This window comes from Cuculus canorus, chromosome 2 (genome assembly GCF_017976375.1).
Source record: "Cuculus canorus isolate bCucCan1 chromosome 2, bCucCan1.pri, whole genome shotgun sequence".
Taxonomy (NCBI): domain Eukaryota; kingdom Metazoa; phylum Chordata; class Aves; order Cuculiformes; family Cuculidae; genus Cuculus; species Cuculus canorus.
Window position 1 is genome coordinate 24943950 of NC_071402.1, and position 22227 is coordinate 24966176.

Consider the following 22227-nt stretch of genomic DNA (forward strand, 5'->3'; position numbering starts at 1 on the left):
AGAGCAGGCAACAGGTCTGGTTCTCCCAGGAGCAGTGCTGCACAGGGCACAGGTTTGCTATGCAATGTCAGGGGAGAATCAGGTACCCACGAACGGGATTTAGAAATGCCAGTTGCAGAGCACACATGAAGAGAAATATGTTCAAATCCTGACACTGTTAGTGAGAGGTGAGAGCTTCAACCTGAGCTTGATGTAACCATCCTTGAGGTAACCCCCCTCAACTCAGTAACACTGAAGAAGGCCAAGAACTGAAAATTCAAATTGTTGCCATTGCAAATCCATACAGTTGACTTGAACATTCACTAAAGCAGCGACAGGAACCCATGTCCTTCCCAGGCAGCACATCTGCCTCAAAGCCACACAGCTACTTCTACCCTCTACCTCTTGGTCCAGATGCTGGGCCACTAAACACCAGTGTCTGAGGTCCTTAATGGACATAGTCTTTCACATTCCATGAAAAACAGTAGCATAAATATCATACCACAAGCAGCACTGCTCTAAGTAATAATAAACAATCCAGGCACCTAACAGTGAGGCTCAAGGTATCAAAACATGAATCAACAGCTCCTCATGCATAGAAAATGAGAAATCCAGTGAAGACAGAAGGAAGGTTTTGCCATACACTGTCCTCTCCTGCCTACAACCCTCTCCAACGCTTAACCTTTAATTGAAGGGAGCACCCAAGTCCCTCCAGAAGGACCTTCTCCTCTCCCAGCAGGTCAGTGGTCAACCAAGATGCTGGCAACTCAAGGTTAAATCCTCTGATACACATTAAAAGTAACTTTTCTCAATTCCCTAATCCACTTCACCACTGAGATATGAAAAAAGGAAGGTCAACGCTGGGGAAAAATACATTAGCCAGAACTGGGGCCAGATCACTTCTTTCAGCAGCATCCCTGGATTAAAAAGACTGTGAGCCTAGAGCAACAGTGCACACCTTCAACAGCATTGAGACATATATTCCTATTTTATAAATAACAGGCTAGAACTATTTTCATGTTATCTAAGCAGCAAAACTCCTACCAACATCTATAAGAGCAAGACTAGACCAAATGTTGTTGATAGTTAAACAAAAACCCACGACTCAAACATAAAAACTAGGAAAAGGTCTGCCAACACTTCATATTTATATTATTTCAGGTTTGGTGCAACAAACAGTAGACAGAAACCAGAGACTGTTCCTTTTTTAAGGAGACATTTCAGGCAGGCTGCATTCTGCGATTGGTTCTACTCATCAGTGTTTCTTTAAAATGGAAGGGCAGGGTCACTCATCAGGGGGAAAAAAAGTGCATTTTAAAAACACATGCAAAAAATATGAATTCTTTGATACTTTATGGTCAAACATCTGCCGAACTACTACTTTTCTTCAATTATGAGATTCTTGAAGCAACAATTACATCTATTTTCCTCAGAATTTAGGGGATATAATCAGTACTACCAGAAACCTACACAAACTCTCTACATGCTTCTGTATGTTTTGCCAATGTTGAAACACTGGAACTGGGAAAAGGACATTGACAAAATCTGGTAAACCTCCCGTTTGTCAGCTCCCTAAACGGAGCACTTTCTAATATTCAATCCTTTTTGTTACATAGGAATCTATTTCTTTGAAGTGGTGACCATTTTCAATCTCTGCTCACTTCTGGAAATCCAGGTCATTCTGAGTTTCATGTTTCTCCTCTCCCTGTCACCAAGACAGGCACAAAAGCTAACACCCTCCTTGTAAGGAGATCAAAGGAAGTGAAAACTTTCTCTTTGACCCAACACCTTCAAATCTTGGGATATACTGAAAGCAAAGCTTTTCTTTTTCCTTCTTCAATAAAAAATTCTAACCTTTTCTGTGCTGCCCCTTTTTGCTGTGCAAATCAGACTGAACCTGGAAACTTGACATCCTGGCATTTTGCCCAGTCCTAAAGAAGAAAAGGGGGAAATGTGGATTTCATCCACAAGATCATAAGGTACTGAAAGCCTCCTGCACATCATCAGAACTGTTCCAATCTTGAATGAGCCAACCAGCTCTATGCCAAACTCGTATCTGAGCTAAAGTGGGCAAATCCCAGCAAACCTAACAAACAAGCAAAGCTCTGTCCATGTCTCATAAGGCTTTCAACCCCATTGGCATGGGTGAGAGAGAAGACCTACGGAAAGAGATGCTCCTTCTATCCTGGAGTCAACACTGGCTCAGGTTTCACAGATGCAATAGTGGTACTACTTATGGTTTCCTGCTCCTGTCCCAAAGAATCGTGGATTTTTTTCCACACTCGCATGTCCTATGCCAAAACAGAAAGTATGGAAAGTTAGCAGACTCAGGGTGTGCTCTGGCCATTGTGTCACTCAGGAAAAACTGGTTTGAATTTCTATGGACAAAAGGGAGAATAAACCCTGAATTTCAAACATCCATGGAGGTTTCTAACCACTGTCAGGCTATCGCCAGGTTAACAAAGAGCTCTTCAGAGCACTAGTTCAGGCAGCTGAGCTTCAGGAGGAGCACTAAGGGTACAAGGTGAATCACTAAGCACATCCAGAGAGAACCAACATTTTGTCAGTGCTTTTTATTTTCTTAGCTCACTGGGTCTCAAGCCTGGGGCACTTAATGGGAAGAAAGGAATACGGGACACAACTGAGAGGATGAGAAAGCAAGAAATGGTTTCCTGTGCTTCCTGCTGGGATGGAGGAGTCATCTCATCTCATGTTAACCACATCCCCAGACCTTAAAAGACAAAAAATCCACGTGGTGCTGTCCTCTGGCTTTAAGTAGGCATCAGCAATGTCAACAAGGGATCTGCCAGGGCTCTTTAGAGACAGTGATTCATAAACAAAGGCATCTGAAACACATCCTGATAGGAACACTGATTTAAAGCATGCAATAACTATCAAGGTAATACCAAACACCTTCAAGGATCACCTGCACAGTCCATTTTAGAGGAGCTCTGAAGAGTGTCTCTGCCTCTAGGCAGAATCCAGGTGCCAATGACCAGATCATGAAGCTGATATCTGAAAGCTAGTCCTTGGCCTTTAACGCATCCCTCTGGCAAAGCTCAGCACAGCAGCGTTAGAACTCCCTGGTCTGATCCCATGCAGCAACAGCAGTGCAATGCCAGGAGAATCAGCATCAAACATTGCATATTGAGTTGCACTATTTTGATTACAGGATGACTCACACTCCCACAGCTTCTTGGCCAAAACAAGACAAATCAGAACTGTTGATATTCCCCTACTGAAGGGGAAATTGTTCAAATACTTTTGATGTGATTTAGGGAAGCCGCCTATCCTTTTTTCTCAGCAACAAGGCATGGTCACAATCTGCTGAAAGCAGAGGGAGCAGATCTGGTAAGGAATTCCTCAGAAGTGATGAGATAGTGGTTTTAATAGTCTAACCACACTATTTTCTATTTCATGCTTGGGATGAGTGTGAGTTTTAGGACAGGCGCTTTTTTGAGCAGCAACACCTTGCAATTTTCTTGCCTGGAGAGGCTGGTGACAAGCAGCTCTCAACAGGCATTTCCGTCAGCCAGGCGGCCAGTCCAGCAATTGGAAGAACAAGAGCCAAGAGCTCACCAGGGATCAGCTACCTCACATAACCTCCTCTAGCACAAAAACCTGTCAGAGCTTGCACAGAGCAAGATGAGACTAGCAGAAATCATAACAGCCACAAACAGTAGGACAGATTTTAAGTCAGAATGTAAGTAATTTAACCAAAATGATGCCACCAAGTGTGAGAAACTGTCTACTCTTCTGTGAGAGATCTCCTTGCCATCACATATACTTCTTCATAAACACAGCAGATCTCAGAGGAAAATAAAAATGCAAGGAAGAATAATGTGGTATAATAAGATCTTTACACATGAAAAGGAAGGACATGATTAGTTTCTGTGGGCATTTTGAAACATGTAAACTCGGTATCTCTCTAAATAAAAAAGTACAAACCTAAGAGTAAGACTAGTCAAGTACAAATAACTCAACAGCTAAGAAAGGGAAGCAAAAAACAGGTTTCTCATGATCTGAAGATGTTCACCAAGATTAAATTGCAGGTTCTCTTTGCAGGTTCAGTAACACTTGCTCCACATCAACAATGCCATTTTAATCTTAGCTTCCATTTTAGAAAGCTTTTCAGAAAGCTTGGAATAAGACTGGAAAGCATATAAAATGAGTTGTATGTTTAACCTTCGCTGTAAATTTTCTCCTATCAAAGCACTAAACCTTAGACATATAATGGGATAAACAGACATTAATAATGGGGTTCTTTTTGCATTTTAGGCATATGCTTACCTCAATATAACAGAAACACCTCAGACAAAATTTGCACTAGCAGTTTTCCAAACCAACTAAGATTTATTCCAAACATGTCTTAAATTACCTAGTTTTACTTTGTTGTATTTTGAAGGGCTATATATTTTTTCTAAAGAAAACAGCTTTTATACATTACTTGTTTCATTTCAAGTAGTAATGTCACTATCACAAAACTTGACATTTCTTAAAAAAAAGTATCATGTTACCTTTTATTTCCCAAACTGAATTTATTTCCTCTTAAAAGAATAAGAATGTTTATGAAGTGGTCTAGGAATAAGTCTGTTATTATTTGTGGAGAGCAGTCACAGAAGAAAGTTATCATCTGGCCTTTAAATAGCTGTCTTAAGAATGCTTCATATCAGCATGTACAAAATGGAATCTTACAAATGTTTGCAAGGAAGCTAATATTTTGGAGCTCGAAACACCTGAATTTTGCTGAGCCCAATTAATGATCATTCCTGTTCCCAAAGTAACACATCACACACGATCCACTAAAAGGCAACACACAGTTCAGTAACAAGTGCCAAAGACTTTTCAAAGGTGAGGATGAGACAGGGGAAAGAAAGGATACTTTCTACATATCAACTGCCATGTTTAGCAAGGGCCTGGAACTTTGCAAGCTCAGCAGGAGACTCTCCTCCTCTTCCTGCTGTCTTATTTTTAGCCAAAGTTAAGTACTGAGCTTGGCAGGACAGGGAAACTACGTGTCAACTCAACACCCCATGGAGACCTCCTCTGGTCCAAATTAAAAAGAAGAGCTGGAAAACTCCAGACCATAAGAACATCTTCCCCTCAACAGCAATGGAGGAGCAGAATCTTTGCAAATACGGTTCAGCAGCATTAAACAAAAAGGTATGGATTTAATGGAGAGTTCAGGAATCAACTCTAATTTTACAAGCTAGTTCTACCAGTGTTAAACCAAACTGCATCATTCACCGCCATGTCATACCACAAACTTCCAGAAAAAGAGTATCTTGTCCTGAAGAGCTATTATAGCAGGAAGAAAAATGTTTGACCATTGAGAGAAGAAGTCGTTACGGGTATAATACAGTTTGGCATTAAAAAGCAAGTGACACTTCATTCCGAAAAAGATGAGTTACCTTCTGGAGGAGTTGCAACACTGCTCCCAAGTCCCAGAACAGCAATACTGTGATTCCTTGGTTCCAGCATCATTGCGAACTCTTCTCCTCTTTCCCAGTGTGGTACTTTCACAGGTTCCAGATGCACATTTTCCAGTCCATCTTCCTTCAGGGCACTGAACATATACTTGATGGCTATATCTAGATTTTTCGAACCACTGAGTCTAGGTCCTATGGTATCAGCAAAAACTGCTAATCTTTCATAAGATCTGTTCTGAGCTTTTCCATGAACAGCAAGATCAATAATAGCTTTAGCAATATCAGTATAGCCAGCAATCTCATTTTTAATGTCATAAAATGTTTTCGAGTAACCGTCACTTCTTCTCAAAGATTTTCCAGCATATTGTGGTAATAAATTAATGAAAAATATTAAGAATAAGTATTTCATTTTTTCTTTTTTTTTCTTTTCTACAGATGGCCTGTTGGAGAGACAAAAAGAATAGAAAAAGAGAATATTAAAAAAAATACCATTATCAGCCATACTTTTTGTTATTTAGATTGGCAGACAGACCAAAATGAAAAGAAATCAGTTTATCATGAAAATGCTTTGATCAGAACTGGCAGGAAAGTAAACTCAATTTGGAGACACAACTATTGAAAACAAATGAAAAAGATAGTTAGACCATTGGACACAACCTTTGTTGTGGTCTCCAGAAATATCCTTGGAATCCTGCATCTCTTTAAATAATCATATCCTTCACTGAATCAAAACCCAGGGCTGCTCCCATCCAGGAGTTTTGTATCTCCTTTCTGTTTAGAGCAGGATTTACCAGAAGTGCCAAATCAAATGTCTTCACACAAAACATCTGGACAAAAACATTTCTTAAGCTGTTCATGAATAAAAGTGTTTCTTAATCACCATCTTCATAATTACAAAACCACTTTCTATTGCATTAGAAAGATGTCAGAGCAATTTATATCCAATGCCCTCAGGAAGAAAGTATGAATTTCTGCATTGCATAAATCCATGGCTACCAAAGAAACACAGTTCCTTACTGTTTTATCTCTTAAGGACTGACTCCAGCATCACTGCAGAGAGATGCAGTGCCAGGGGTGCTGTTCCTGTGTTCAATATCAGGAGTTCTCTTTGTTAATGCTTTATAGTTTATCCATCTTATCATTTTTAAGATCTTACAAATTTTCAATCCCATAAAAGCCACAGATTGTCTATACTATTAATTGAACTGACAAAAACCCCTCTGGAAGCAGTTGGAATAGTTGCAAATGTCTTTGATAACATAGGAATTACAATTATCCAAACCCAAAATATAAGGGTCTTTATTGATATACACAAAAGGAAATGTAATTGTTTCATTTTCCTTTGAATTTAAAACAGGCTGCAATTCGAATGATAAAAATTAGAAATAAGAAATAAGGCCTTAAATCAGCCATATACCTAGAGCTACTATGAGACTTAAAACCAATAGTAATTAGTTCTAGCCAAGTGAAGTGACAATTGCTACTACCCCAAAAAGACTTTAATCCAGCACTTTAGCCATTTTCATGGACTTTCATGGGAATACCACTATTTTTGAAAAACAACGTAATTTGCCTCAAAAATAGTAATACTAAAGGCAAATGTTACTCTCCACTCTACAAAACATGCTTTTCTTGGCAACAATTGATGTACAAATAGCAAAGGACTAATTAGTTGGCTATGGCTAATATGGATAACATATGGGCAAATCGGACCTGCATGGCAGAAGCATTACTAAAGCTTTTGCTGTTTTGCTGTTAATTTCCACATTATCCTTCTTTTCTGTTGGTATTTATTTAGTATTTCTGAAGAGTTATAGTATTCATTTTGTAATCATTGATCTGAGGAATCATGACACTATACTTACCCTCTGGTTTTGGTTCATGATGTTATATGCATACAGAGAGCCAGCACAAAGGTAGATGGGAGGGTATGAGTGTGTGTGTACATATATGCACACGTTTGCATACATTATATCCACATGTGATATTCACATGCAAAATATAAAAATATCCTCCTTTGTTTTCAGACAATTGAATGCTATAGGAGCTTTAACTGACCATTAATTCTTAGTCATTTTATGGAGTAAGCAAATTCCACAATAATCAAACCGCTTTGTAAATCATAATGTCAGGAGGGACCAGAGTATCTACCTCATCTGACTGCCACAGAACACTGACTGCAGAATATTACTGAATTCAATCCCACCACCAAAAACCACACAGAAATCCTGTAGTGGAGCCAATGCCTGGGAAAGTTAATGTGAGGGTTCACCAGTTTTGTCCCTCTTGGAGCAAGGAAGGAGAGCAGTGTGAGAAACTGAAAAGTCCTTGATTTAGTGTAAACACTGCTCAGCAGCAACTAAAACATCAGTACCTTATCAACATTATTTCTATCCTAAATCCAAAATGCAGCACTATATCAGCTATGAGGAAGAAATTTAACTGTATTCCAGTGAAAACCAGGGCAAGTTGCTCCTCATCATGTGCAGGACTTTTTATTTCCCTTTGTTGAACTTCATGAGGTTCCTGTCAGCCTATGCCTTGTCCTTCCTAAAAAGCATATATCCATGCATTGCAGCATCCCAATTATGTGAGCTATCTCTCCACAACTCCATGATCCCAACAAGATCATAGCCCTGCAACTGCACACAGATCTCCAACTCCTCGTATTTATTTCCCATGTTGTATATATTAGCGTACAGACACTTAAAAGCACGGATTCTTCAATGGGAACAGAAGAGGCAAGTCACCTTTGTGAGAGATGCCTGATCAGCTCCCAAGATGAGGGGATGGCCTATCAGGCATGCATTCATAAGATGCTATCTGAAATGTCGTCTGTGCAATGCAGAATTAAGACATAGAAAGAGTGAAAGGATTACACCACATTTCTAGGATCTATAAACCACCAGAAGGAAAAAAAAAAAAAACCCAGCCAACAAACACACCCACAGACTTTTTGGAGTCACCAAGCCTAGCTCATATGATTACACACACAAACTGCCAGCCTTTCATAGGCCCTCATGGGTCTTCTCATAAACAGCAATTTAAACAATAGCTTTAGCAATATAAGAATATTAAGCTATTCTCTTCAACTATTCAAATGTCCCCTAGACTTGAGATCAAGGCAGTAATAAATTCTTCACAGTTAAGTGTCATTTTCCCAAAAGAACAACAAAAATCATCTGTGATTTCATCTATGAATGATAAATCTATCAAAAAGACTACCCCTCTCTCCACAAGACAGACAGGGCAAAGGTCTTAACACAACCAGAAGCAGAAGACTCGGGTTATCTCAGGACACTGCCAGAGAACTGTAAAGTGCCTTTTATAGTCTGAGTAAATGTTTGTTTGTGGTCAGACTACACATGATTTTTTTTTGCTATGCTCTATATTTTCACCATGTTCCTTCTGTTTGGACCAGCTAATTACATGCTCACTAACATCCTCTGCTAGAGACATCAGTAATTTTCTCAGGATGACCATGCTCATTCCATGATTTTTACGAACCTCATCATCCATAAAGAAGCAAGCAAGATAATCCGATTTCTGCCATAAGACAAATTTTTGCTGACTGGAGTAAACAACTTCTTAGAGTTAGTTTCAAGAAGTTAAGGTTTGGAGCTTTGTTTTTTTAAGGGTTTGCAAAATCTCCCAGACAAAGCTGATATATTTCGTTGTTAAACAGAAAACTCAGGCAGAATGTTTAACAAACCGGCCACCTCAAGGAGCCCCATGTTACCAACTTCATGCATTTTTTCAAGGGAAAAATTAAACTACGATTATCACATTTTCATTAACTAAGAAAAGCTTGCTTTCCTCTTCCTGGCCCCATTCAAAACCAGCAACATCCTCACTCCAAAGGCTGTCCCAGAGGAACTGCATTAAGAGATGCACTTTCTCCAGGAATTTCCCACTGAACACTGAGAACAAATATGTTTCCACAGCTTTTGTGGACGTAACATACTCCTGCCATGCAAAGAACCTCACAACCTGCCACTGCGTTGTAAAAGAAGTATAACTGAATTCAAACCCTGGGCAAGGACACAAGAATGGGAATATGATTTATTGTGCTTTCTTTGAATAGCACAGCATAATCTGTTGAAAAGCTAGCAGCTTTCAGAAATAATTCCCTGCTAGGTAAAATAACATCATAGTCATTTGGACTGCAATGCAGGAATCACTCCACCACTAATTCAGGGAAAGAATACCACATCTGTTGTCCCAGTCTCTGCAACATTAAGCTTATCACCCTAGTGAATCATATGGGAGAAGAGACTATGCATTTTGTACATCTCACTAGTTAAGACTTGGTAAATGAACATCACAGTGCCAGCCAAATTAAAAAAAACAAACCAAAATCAAACCAGGACAGTCACAACTGTTTAATGCATTTAATTATTTAGTGAATTTCCTTGATAGAAGTTAAGAGCAAAATGAGATAGGAAGAACACACACATTCAGGAGGTACAGTCCTTTCTCATTCCATGGATCTTTAGTACAAAATAACCATTTTCACAACTAGGGATAAGAATCTCGGATTTCCCTTGCCCTTCCAGGAAGCAAGGATGCTCATTCCAAAGCTACAGTCCCCCTACTTTATTTCTCTACCCTTGTAAAACTTACATGCATGAGAAGGCCACAGAATGGTCCCATTCCAGCCTTGCCTGCAGCCTCACGTTTAGGATATTGTCCTGAAGAATGAAGTTCTGAAGACTACATAAAACTGACAACTCCCACCTTCCACTCCTTCAAAGGGACTTCTAATCACTGACATAACAAGCAAAAAGTGGGAGCTGCCACTGCTCTCCTTCCTTGTTTTGAGCAGAAATGAAAGCCATTCACATATTAGACACTGCAAGTTTACGCCAGATGAATTTGGTCTCTTCAGAAACTTCAGCAGGGCCCAGGGACATGTGAACGGCCACGCCATTTCTAACTTCAAGAAGTGCAAGAAGTAAAATGTAGGGAACTACAAGCCAGTCAGCATCACCTCAACTGCTGGCAAGGTGACAGGAAAAAAGTCCTCCTCAAAAATTGTTTCCAAACATACGAAGGACAAGAAGGTGAATCAGAATGTATAGTATGGATTTACCAAGGCGTCTAGGACCAAATTACAGGCTTGGTAGATGAGGGGAGAGCAGTGGGCATTGTTTGCCTTGACATTAGGAAGGCATTTGACAGTCTTCCCTAAAGTCGATGGGAAGCTGATAAAGTATGGGCTGGATGAGCAGTGAGGTGGATTGAAAAATGGCAGAACAACCAAGCTCAGAGGGTTTTGACTATTCATATAACATATGGTTGGTGGCCAGTGACTACTCACATCCCCTAGCAGTCAATACTTGGTCCAGTACTATACTACAGGGAGATTAATGATCTGGATGCTTGGACAAAGTACAGCCTCAACAGAACCAACTTGCAGATGATACGAAGTAGGGAGGAGTGGCTATGTAACCAATAGCTGTGCTGCAACTCAGAGTGAATGGACAAGTAGGCAGCCAGGAACCTTATGAAGCTCTACAAGAGGAAATGAAAAGTCCTGCACCTCAGGAGGAGTAACCTCCATGCACCAAGACAGGATGAGACCATCCAGCTGGAAAGCAGCTTGGCAGAGAAAGATCGTGGGGTCCTCATGGACAAGCTGTGCATATGTCAGCAATGCAACATCACGGCAAAGACCAACAGACTGGTGGGCTGTACATCAGGAGAAGTGTTGCCAGTAGGTGGAGAGAGGTGATCCTTCCCCTCTCATCAGCTGGTAAGGCCACACCTGGATTGCTAGGTCCATTTCTGGGCTCCCCAGTACAAGAGAGACATGGACACACTGGAAAGAGTTCAACAAAGGGTCATGATGATCCAGGGACTGGAGCATCTCTCCTATGAGGAGAGGCTGAGAAAGCTGGAACTGTTCACTTTTTTTTACTGTGGGGGTATTCAAACACTGGACTAGGTTGCCCAAAGAAGTTGTGAGGTGTCCATATAAAGACCTGACTGGACATAGGCCTGGTCAAGCTGCTGCAGCTGACCCTGCTTAAAACAGAAAGGGTGGACTAGATGAGCTCCAAAGATGTCTTCCAACCCAAATCTGTGGTTCAGGATATACACATAAACACAAGCTGAAAGGATTACAAAAATCAAGAAAGGTTTTAGGTACACAGAAGGAAGAGAAATTAAAGGCAGGAAATAAGTCTTTTCCAGGTCCAACAAGTATGAAAGAGAACGAAATGTACAGCATAATACTACATTGGTAGTGCAGAGTTGGTAGCGAGGACTGTGTCATAAGATATGCTTAATATTAGCTAAGCAGCTACTTTAAGAATGCTTCCACCTATTGTCTGATCCATTTGTTTGTACCTAACTGCCATCTTTGATGCTAAAGGGCAAGATCATTGCCATCTTCATCTTTTATGGTGCCCTTATATAAAAGAGCTTTAGCACACCCATTCCGTTACCAGGCTAAGCAGTGTTACCACCATTAAAATCATTACAACAGAAATTATTTAAATGTAATGGATAGAAAAGAATGAGAGAAAAGAGGATAAAAAAAAAAAAACTCTCAGAGGACAACACTGTCTCCAGCAATTAGATAACTGAAAGAGGAGCAGAGGGAACAGAAATAGGATAAACAAAGCTAGATCAATGCTGCTTCTCCAGTGTGGTAAAGTTTTCCCAAAATCCCAGTTGAAAATACAGACAAAAGGACACAAAGAGTTCACAAGAGTCAAGGTTATGGGAAATGAAGAAAGAAAACAATAGATCAAGGATATTAACCACTTAATTGCTACTCTGCTAAATCTGCAGAGTATCTATCAGTTTCCTAAGCATGTACCATTTGATTTTCCTCCAAGGAATGTAAGAAACCTTGAAATCACACACAGTGGTTTTGATAACATGAGAATAGACTGAAAAGCCCCAGGGTAACAAACTCACATGCTGCAGAGTGATGTCTGATACATTTAATAGCATCTGAAAGAAAGTTTGTTGTGACAGCTGCGGAGTAGGATGGCTGGAAGGCGAGGTGGACTTGCAAAATAAGGAGGAGATTTCTGCCTAAAAATAAAGCCACAGAGTTCTTCCATCACTTATAAAGATAAGGGGAGGTGGGGTTGGGAAAGTTTTATGATCTTGAGGAGTGAAGCAGAAAAGCAGGCATTCCTAGAGGACTGCTTTTCCAGAACTGTCAAGATTCCTCATCTGGGAGAATGTTTAATCAGTTGGGAAGCCTTGGCTTTGGGAATACTCATAGTCAAAATTTACATTACAAGCTTAAAATGAGCCTTTTTACATCTAAAGATAAGGTAAGGAAGAGGACAACACAATATGGATAAAAGACTTGGAATACAATATAGAATCTTGTTACTGGGACCAAAAAGTCTAAACTCCAAAGGAAACATCTGAGCTCTTTTACCTTTATGAACTCGATTTGCTACAACTGAAGGTCTGTCCTGAAGTCCTTGCAAACATCAGGGTGACCAAGCAGTGTATGACCATATAAAGCCCAGGTAGTGATACTGACTTACAGGGAGAGAACAGGAAGTGAAATGTTTAAAGAAAGTTAAGGATTAAAACAGAAAATCCAAATGTGCCAGAGTCACTGCAGTCATAGCTCTCCCTCTCACAAAAGAAGTTGTTCATATCCTATTTATACTGGTATGGTGGAAGTGTTATAGCTTAACATAGGAAGGAAGCAGTAAAAGGAACGACGCTTAATTCTTTCTTCACCCACAAGCCTCAGAATAGTAACAGGCTACCTTGATATAATCTTATTCAGCAGCTGCTGCTAAAATGGATGGCAGTAATCCTGAAGAATCACACTGTAATCTGTGTGCAAAGTACTATGTCAGCAAAGCCACAGAAACAACAAGTCTGCTACTTCCCCAAGAAGCAGTGAAGCTAAGACAAAAATTAAGAAAAAACCCAACTAACATCACCACCAAACAATGCTTAGGCCATGTAACAGCTGATATTATTCTTAAGGAGTATTCAAAACGCAAACAGGTCTCAAAAGGGAGTACATTATCTTTTCAGAGGCCAAATACAGGAATTCAGTGGGATCTGCAGATGAGAACAACTGAATGTAACATAAATATTTAAAGAAAGGAAGGCAGGAAACAACGACACCACAATACATAAATATTGTTCATATTACAGTGAATGCCAAAGCACATAGCTAATGCCAGCTGATGGCATTGAAAGACAACTGGGGGGAAGGTGAGAAAGATGATTTTAGACAATTAAATAAAAACATAATAGGGATGCATTTATATTATCTACTATTTTGACGTTCAACTTCAGTGACACTTCCTTGAAGTTGGCAACTATTGGTCATGTATAAAAAACATGACAGGCTGCCTTCAGACAGAGAAAGGCTGGTTTATGAAAACAATAAATATATTCACAAGCACTCATTCACAGTCAAAACATTAGTGGCTTCTTACTAATATAGGGAACCTTTCCTGATTGTAAAGGCCCTTGGGATAGACACATATCTTCTACTTTTTCATGGAATTCCTATATAATTGAGACACTTCAGAACTGCATATTTTTCTTTCAGCCTTTCCTACAGGAAAAATCATTTTCTTTTTATTGAGGCAATATAATCACTGAAATCTTCTCTTACAATCTATTCTGTATTTTATTATCTGAGGACATGAATTAGGCTATGGAAAAGAATTAAGTACTCAAGAGAGAGAAACGAGAAGCCACAAATTAAGAGGCAAAGACAAGACTTGCCAGCAAGGCCTCATACTTAAACATCTATCACCCAAAATTCTACACTAAGTTTCTTTTTGAAAATATGTTCAACAAGACATCTTACATCCTGTATTTAGTTAAATTATTATCACAATTCCAATGCTAAGTATTTTCTTCCTGAGTTTCTATTGAAAGACTAGCAGGCTGTATCTGGCCAAAGGATGAAACCTATCTTCATACCAGGAGAAAGCCTAAAACAGAAGGTATAAGCTATGAACAAATGATCGATCCATAGTTTTGGAAAGCAAGAGCTGCCAAGGTTGATGGATGGACATTGTAACAGGAGCAAACCAACTTGTGTTAGCAACAGTTATTGTAGGGTTGTTGCTGTCACAAGTTGGTCTGACGCCACTATGAAAGCTGAAATGAATCAAAGTATATGGCACTCACAAGCACTTGGTGCTCCTCCAAGCAGTGTTCCAGCAGAAGGCTGTTCAGTCTGACAGAACACGTGTGGTTTATATTGCTCCATATTTTCGCCAGAAAATACAAATACTTTGAGTGTCTCCTTCCAATGACTATATCTCAATTTTAAAGGTGACTGTACACTACTAAGGGTCGGAATATTTGCCAGAATGAACCACTAAAATAAGTAACTTTAGTTACTGTTATGTAATGGAGTGCAACAGGCCAAGTTTCCTGATGAAGTGACCTGTCTGGTTTAAACAAAAAACGTCAGATAATAATCTCAGCTACGTACATTTTGTACCACTCTAGCATTATAAACTCTTAAGTTAAATTCTTACCATTTCCATACATGACAAGAATAATATTCCTCTATGATCACACACCTACAAAGCTTTTGCTTTGTGTATGGAATAAAATTTTTCATTTTAAATCAACAAGTTCAGAGAAAAATTATGCACGTTAATAAACACTTCAAAGAAAAAGATCAAAAAAGGACAAGACTAACATTTTCAAAAGTATCCAATCATTTTAGCTATTTTACTCCGTACACTTACAATCTCATTTTACACACTCTAAGTAGCACCACAATTCCAAATTAAGTCAATAATTATTCCACTTTGCTGAATATGATAAAGCATTTAAAAATACTAATAAATAAAATTACCAGATTAAAACAACTGTAACTTTTGTGAATATCTTTTTTATTTATTTGGGTTTTTCATACAGTCTTTCCCTACTGTCATAAGAAAAGGTATGTTCCTCACAGTGCTATCATAACAACATTAAAGTGGTTTTGTGAAGCTAAGAAATCTAGTGAATGTATTGCTAGACCTGTTAAGAAAACTGATATTCTCATCTTTTGTCTCCTTACTGTAGGATGCGCCCACTGAGCTTTCTCTTCCCAGAGCAACAAAGGATGAATCTGTAAATACAACTATATGGAAAAGGCACAGCATCAAGAATTTCTCATTACAATTGACAGAAAAAAGATATTTATGATGCACACATTTCTTTACTTATATTAAGGGAGGGAAAGGATATTAATTTCAATGAAATATGTTATTAAGTATATAGCTTACTATTTCATTGCGTTCACTAGGGCATAATACTGGTACTGAAATGCCAACACATCAACATCAGAAACAAATTGCTGCAGTTCAGGGGCAATGTACAATTGGGGCCACCATCTCACAACATACAAACAAACGCAAGATTAAACAGTTTAAACTTAAAAGAATCAAGGCAGAGAACACACTGTAAATATGATAAATACAGTTTAATTAAAGAGCTTGATAGAAAACTGGTTTTCAGCCAATTTTGAGAAATAAATTAGCAAAATCAGACATCTTTCTCATGTTGAGAAAAACTCCAATACCATTTGATCATGGAGCACTACAGCTACCATGCATAAGGTGGTTCTGATTCTGCATTTAACTTCTAATTACTTTTCACAGCCATTTCAGAGACAAAAAATAATCAAATAATTTTGCTATTGCAGGAGAAAGAAGAGTCAATAATAACAGCAGATATCTATTGGGGTCAATATGTTTTTTTATCTCCAGTGACATTCAACAGTCCCAGTTAAGATCAGGGTCCACAGTGCTCCCTACTGCACAGATACACCGAGACAAACATGCCTTTTGGGCCTTACAACTACAGACAGAAAAAACGGACAAGGAATTGGAAATGGAGGGACCCAGAAGTGACACCTCCAAGTGATTCAGTTGCCACATGAAAGACATTTCAATTAGCACAGCCACTCAGCCCCTTTCTCCTGACACTGCCAAGTGGAACTGGTCAAAAGCTTGTGGCAGTGAAGCAGTCATATTACAAGAAGTCAACTGGAAATCAAAGTCTGGGAATAAAAAACAACAACAAAAGATACCCAAGAGAACATATCAAAGAGTAAACACACCAGTTCTACAGAAAATATAGTGACGAACGCTGACACTAGTAAGTCTGGATAAGACAACTCCTATTTTTCCAAGCCACGCAATGCTACTTCCAAAAGTAAATTTTTAAAAGACATCTTTAAGTTGCATTGGTATTTTTTTAACAGAGGACAGCAAAATAGTTATAAGCTAAAAAAATACTGTGTCTGGTATGCTAGTAACAAACACCTGCTCTCAATTTATTTTTGTTCACACACTAACACAGTTGGAATGTTTCTCTCCAGAATTCTCTGCAGTGACTCAGATCTATCATGCAGGTAAACCTGTGAAATATCTTACACTGAGCTGCTATAGGCTAGCAAATCTTAAACAAATATTGACAATTTTGTGTGCATACAAAAGCTGAGCATGGGAAAATATGCACAAGGAAGCCCAGATGTATAAAATTTGCATATGAAAGTACCTCAATGCAAAACTTATAAGTTCATTTTGAATATTTAGTTCTCAGACATACATCTTGCTTCTACGAGCTACAAGTCCTTTGTTTTTTAACGCAAGAGAGGAACACACTGCTCAGAACCAAAAAATAACTGATACATGAATTAACACCAAATTCTTAATATCTTTTTATGAATTATCACTCTAAGCAGACTGCTGAAACAGAAGCAACTTCTCTCTGGAGCAACCAAAAAGTGACTGCATAAACCTAAGCAGATGTTCAAAGTGGAATCGAGAGTCTAAAATACCTTTTAGAGAACTGTGTTCATTTCTAAGTACACAGAATTATCATTAGGAAAAGTAGCTTTATTAGCAATTTATATTTTCAAATCCCATTCAAGCACTCAAAATATTTAATTGAGCGCAGTAGCATTGGACTAATGGCATTATAAAATGCATTTGCTATTTAGTAAGATGCTGACACAGTGAATTATCTATAAAACTACACATAATACTTGCCTACAATATAGTATACAGGTTCAGTAGTATTAGCCATTTGCCTTGATCAGCATTTTTCAAGAGACCTGAAGCAAAGTTTCCAGAAAGTTGGGGTTTTCTTAATTTTCAACACAGAAAATCTTTAGGAAAAGACCAACAGGAAATATGATAGCATAGGTTGGCATAAGATAGTTTTTAGATAATATTGTTAATACAGATAACTGTCCAAACAAACATAAATGCCTTATTCTTGCACAGCTCTACCTTCAGAGACACCACAGAACAAACACGCATAAATATCAACAGTAGCTTCAGAACAAATCAAAAAAGTACCACTGCCAAAACACATTGAGGAGCTACAATGGGGATAGCTTTCCAGAATGGCAAAAAACATTTGTGAGAAGGAAGGTAGTTTAAAGAAGTATGAAGCTCCCTTTTCTCAACATAATTATTCCTTGAATCTCATGGTATTAGAAAAACAGAGATCTTAAAAATCCTTACAGGTTCTTTGTTCTAGCTGCCAAACTATCCATGGCATCATCTGGTTGGCCCAGATGCTTAGAAGGGTCTTGAATGTGACAATACAAAGGCTGACGCTGTGCTTGAGTGACATGTTAAGGGAAGATACTGAATGTGGTAAACAGAAGCTGACTAGGTAACCATGTATGTTATTTTCCGGCACATGTTTTACCACACCTAATAGACATTTTACAGCATCCGCAACACTACTGAAGACAGAGTGTGATCAACCCTCTCTCCGCAAGTATTATTTTAAGACACCTCCCTGGCTTTGCACTGATGCCATTCTGCCACTGCATCTGACCAATAATAGTCAGAGATTAAACTATGTACAGGAGGAAAAACAGCCATAAGTTTCCTCATGGGTCTTAAACACTTCTGCACAGTTCAGATTGCATAAGTTTTGACACTGGCCATCTTTAAGAAAACCAGCTCACCATCGCTGCCAAGAACACACCAGGCTCAGGTGAGTGACTGCACCTAAGCTCAGGAAGCACACAAGGACTTCAGCCAAGCAAAGCCCAGAGAGCCCACAGCTCCATTTCTAGACCCCTGCTGCTCAACCTATCCTTCTGCTATTGCAGGTGACAGCCACAAGCTCCTTCTGGGTCTGCTGGAGGAGTTATGCCTGGAACACAATAAAAAAAATGAAGTTATTTAGACACTCTTTAAATCGCTATTTAGATGCAGCGTTATCAAACTGGGCAGGGACCCCAGGTATTAGGACACCTCTGGCTTTTATCCTACCTGCTAAGCAGTACCCTGCCAGCACAGCTGCCTTTAAGTACTCCTAGTCACAAGCCCAATTATTAAGGAGACAAAAGCTTGCAGAGACAACCCATTTACAGCACTTCAGTTTTATTTATCTACAAATGGTGATTTACAAAACCCCACATTTGCCCTGTCATAATTGCATAAAATTCAGACAGGTTTATCCACAGCATAAGTAGAAAGACTATTTAACATTCAGGGGTCCGGTGTTACTAGTATGAGAAAAAAAATGGAGCCACCTCCCCCTCCTTCATTGAATGTAAATGTTGCAAATGTCAGTCTCTTCATGAATTAAATGCAATTCCAAATTAAAATGAAACTGGTTTTGGAGGATTGCTTATGCTTGGTTTCAATTTTACCACACATATCAGCCTTCAAGCAGAAGCAATTGATGCAGTAGAGTTCACATAAACTTTCAACTACTCCTTCATTCAGGAACAGCCAAAAACTCATCTTTGGCTTCTCAATGAGGCACTGATTCTTTCAGGATGACGGTCTCACCACACGTGCCATACATTCACGATTTCCATATTAGTGTCACTCCTCAGAAAACTCTTCTTCAAAACCATTTGAAAGCCAGGCTGGGAAATAAACTGTGCTTTGGGCGATGAATTACTTATCAGTCCAGCTCCCCAATGAAAACAACTTCTCAGTTACCCATTGGAACAGATCCAAAGGAAACACTAATCCTAAACTCTTACTCCATGTTTGCCAACAAGCCGTCCTTGTTGAGTACAATGTACTTAGATACAAACACCTGGAGAGCTGGAAAAGTCAGCAAGAAGCCTACTTTTCCTAAGTTTACTATCCCATTTGATTCCTACATTATGGCTTTTTCTACAGCAGTTACCTTCTGGTTTCAGAAGACCGGCTGAGCTTGCACAGACCACCACCGACAATTGCGGCAATGTTTGCCCAGTTGTCACCTCATCACATCAGAAAATGTTTTCCAGGAAAAAAGCTAGTATTAGCTGACTTTCATCATTCCTATGCTGCTTGTATGTAGGGATAGATAGTAGACAGCACGTTTCATTCTGATAATTCTGGGAGGCTGCACTAGACAGATGCCTAGTCTAATTATTGTTATGTATCCAGTGTGCATCTGTTTTTTTACATACAATTCACATACTGATAAGCTCCCAGTAGTTATTTTTATATAAGATTCTTCAAAAGAACTTTGCCATGCTCCCATTCCTGTCTGCATGCTGCTCAACTAGGCTGCATGTTCTGGATTTTCAGGGAACTGTCATAGAATCATAGAATGGTTTGGGCTGGAAGGGACCCTTAAAGGTCATACCACACCCCTGCAAGAGCAGGGATATCTTTTAACTCCATCAGGTAGCTTAGACCCCACTCCAACCTGGCCTTAAATGTTTCCGGGGTGGAGCACTTCCCATCTCTCTGAGCAACCTGTTCTAGTGTTTCAGCACCCTATTCATAAAAAATGTCTTACTTATATCTAATCTTTCTCTTATAGTTTAAAATCATTAACCCTCAAAGTATTATCCATTATCTTATCACAACAAAAAGTTGCTAAAAAGTCCCTCTCCATCTTCCGTGTACGCCTCCCCTGAAGTACTGAAATACCACTGTAAAGTCTCCTTGGAGCCTTTTCTTCTCCAGGCAAAACAACTCCAACTCTACCACCAGAATACATTTAATTCTAATACCAACATGCTGAGAACAGAAGAAATGGAGAAGCACCGTATCTTCCAGCATTACACCAAGAAAAGCCAAAGGAGATAAAGCAGCATGTGAGAGGGGAGAAAAGAAATAGAAAATTTGACTACTACTCCCCCCCAAAAAAATAACTGCTCTGACTTTGGTAAACCCTTGAGACTTGTAAATGCATGACAGTGGGACTGACAAGAGTCTGGTGTGTAGTGCAGTGATGAGATAGCTGAGAGGGCTGCACCATAATCACAATAAAATGGCACTGGTTTAAAAGAAAAAAAAGGTAAATTAAAATCAAAACAAACATGAAATCAGATATGCTTTATAGACACATGCAGGTTTTAACTGCTAGGTTCATCTCCTGCATTAAAGTCAGGGTCAGCAAAACAGTATTCACTTTGAATTAGGGTTTTTTTAAGCTTCTACTTTAAATGAAACTTGCCATATGATTTGAACCAAGAAACATAAGGTATATCACTATTGATAATGATAGCTCCTCAAATAAAGCTTAAAACATGCATTGACTTCTTTCAGCCTAGAAGTTTAAACCATAAAGCAATTTTCACAAATTTGTTTCACAAATAACATCAGATGGGAGAGTATGGGGGGAGGGAGGGGAATACCATTTCTAGCCGTGTCAAAATTCCCAGAGAACAGAAAGCATAAAGTCTTGTTCACTTACAAACACAAAACAACTCAACTGCTGTCTCAAAAGGATTATCTTTACTCAAAACAACATTCTGGACGAAAAAAATCAGACATACTTTGAGCCAGGAGAGGATGCTAACAGAATCACTACGTAGCACTGGGAAATACCTGTTCCTCTAGGGCAAAAGACATGCAAAAAAAGGCATGTTCCTCTAGGGCAAAAGATATGAGTATTCAGCTCACTTACTGCCAGATGTAAACACATAAAGATAATCATAATAGTCTGACCACCTCTTTTTCCAATGAAACAAGAAATCCATTGCCTCAGCCAGAATTTAGATGTGAAGCTGAAGACACTATTGTCACCTGCTATGAGCAGCAGAAACTTTTAAGAGATATTGTGACATTCGACACAAGTTTTCTCTGCAAGTTTCTTCCAGTTGGACCACTTTCTCCTCTCTCAGCACTAGGTTTGCTAGAACAGTCCAAAATCGAACAATTACCAAAAAGCCCTGTATGATCCATCCATACTTGATATGTTGGGTATGGCTATGTAAGGTCTTTTTAATCACCACAACTGTAGTGTACACCAGACAGCACTGCAAAAAAGGATGCACCTGCTGACTCAGGCACCATCACCTGCTGGAAACAAGCACATCTGTCCTTATTTGGTTACTCTTTGAAGGGCAGCCCAGAGATATTCCTGCTCACTACCACCCTTTCTGCAAGTTTTCACTCCAAATGTAAGAGGTAAGTCCAAAATTAGGCATGAATCACAGACTTCAGCTGCAGTAGTACTGCATATTAAAATCAGCGTAGGTGTATTTTTCCAGCTTATGGACTAGGCAACAGAATCAGCTGTGACTTGGATTAGTTGTGACTTAAGTCCATCTAGGTCCCAGCAACAGCGGTTCTGCCCTACAAACTGCCAGTTGTTTGCACCAGAACCTTGTCCCTATGGTCGGGCAGCAAGTTGTTTCTGAGTACCAAACCGGTGAAAAACATTTATTCAGAAATTAATCATGAGCACTAGAACCAGCAAGTAACTGCCAAATAGAAAATGGGGATGTACTAGTCAAAGGAAGATCGGACTGCAGCAGTCCCTGCAGCCTGAAAAACAGGCAGCTCTGCTCTTTCCGCCACCTCTGCTTCCTGGGTAGGAATCAGTGTCAGGTGGGTGACTGGGGGGGGAAACCTCTGCAGCATCTGCAGGTAAATTA

The 22227-nt window shown here is 39.3% G+C and overlaps 1 protein-coding gene across 4 annotated transcripts in view; it reads right to left on the reverse strand.

The window, feature by feature from the left end:
• The window catches only part of CPQ (carboxypeptidase Q), a 157199-nt gene that overhangs the window by 129549 nt on the left and 5423 nt on the right, over positions 1 to 22227 (reverse strand). For 2 of the 4 annotated variants that reach the window (XM_054060057.1, XM_054060058.1), the window contains exon 2: positions 5391 to 5848. In XM_054060057.1, the coding sequence (XP_053916032.1) occupies positions 5391 to 5817 (427 nt within the window). In that variant the 5' untranslated portion in view covers positions 5818 to 5848. Of the gene's footprint in view, positions 1 to 5390; positions 5849 to 22227 lie in introns of those variants that run through there. The other 2 variants (XM_009558012.2, XM_054060059.1) reach the window with 2 other exon arrangements.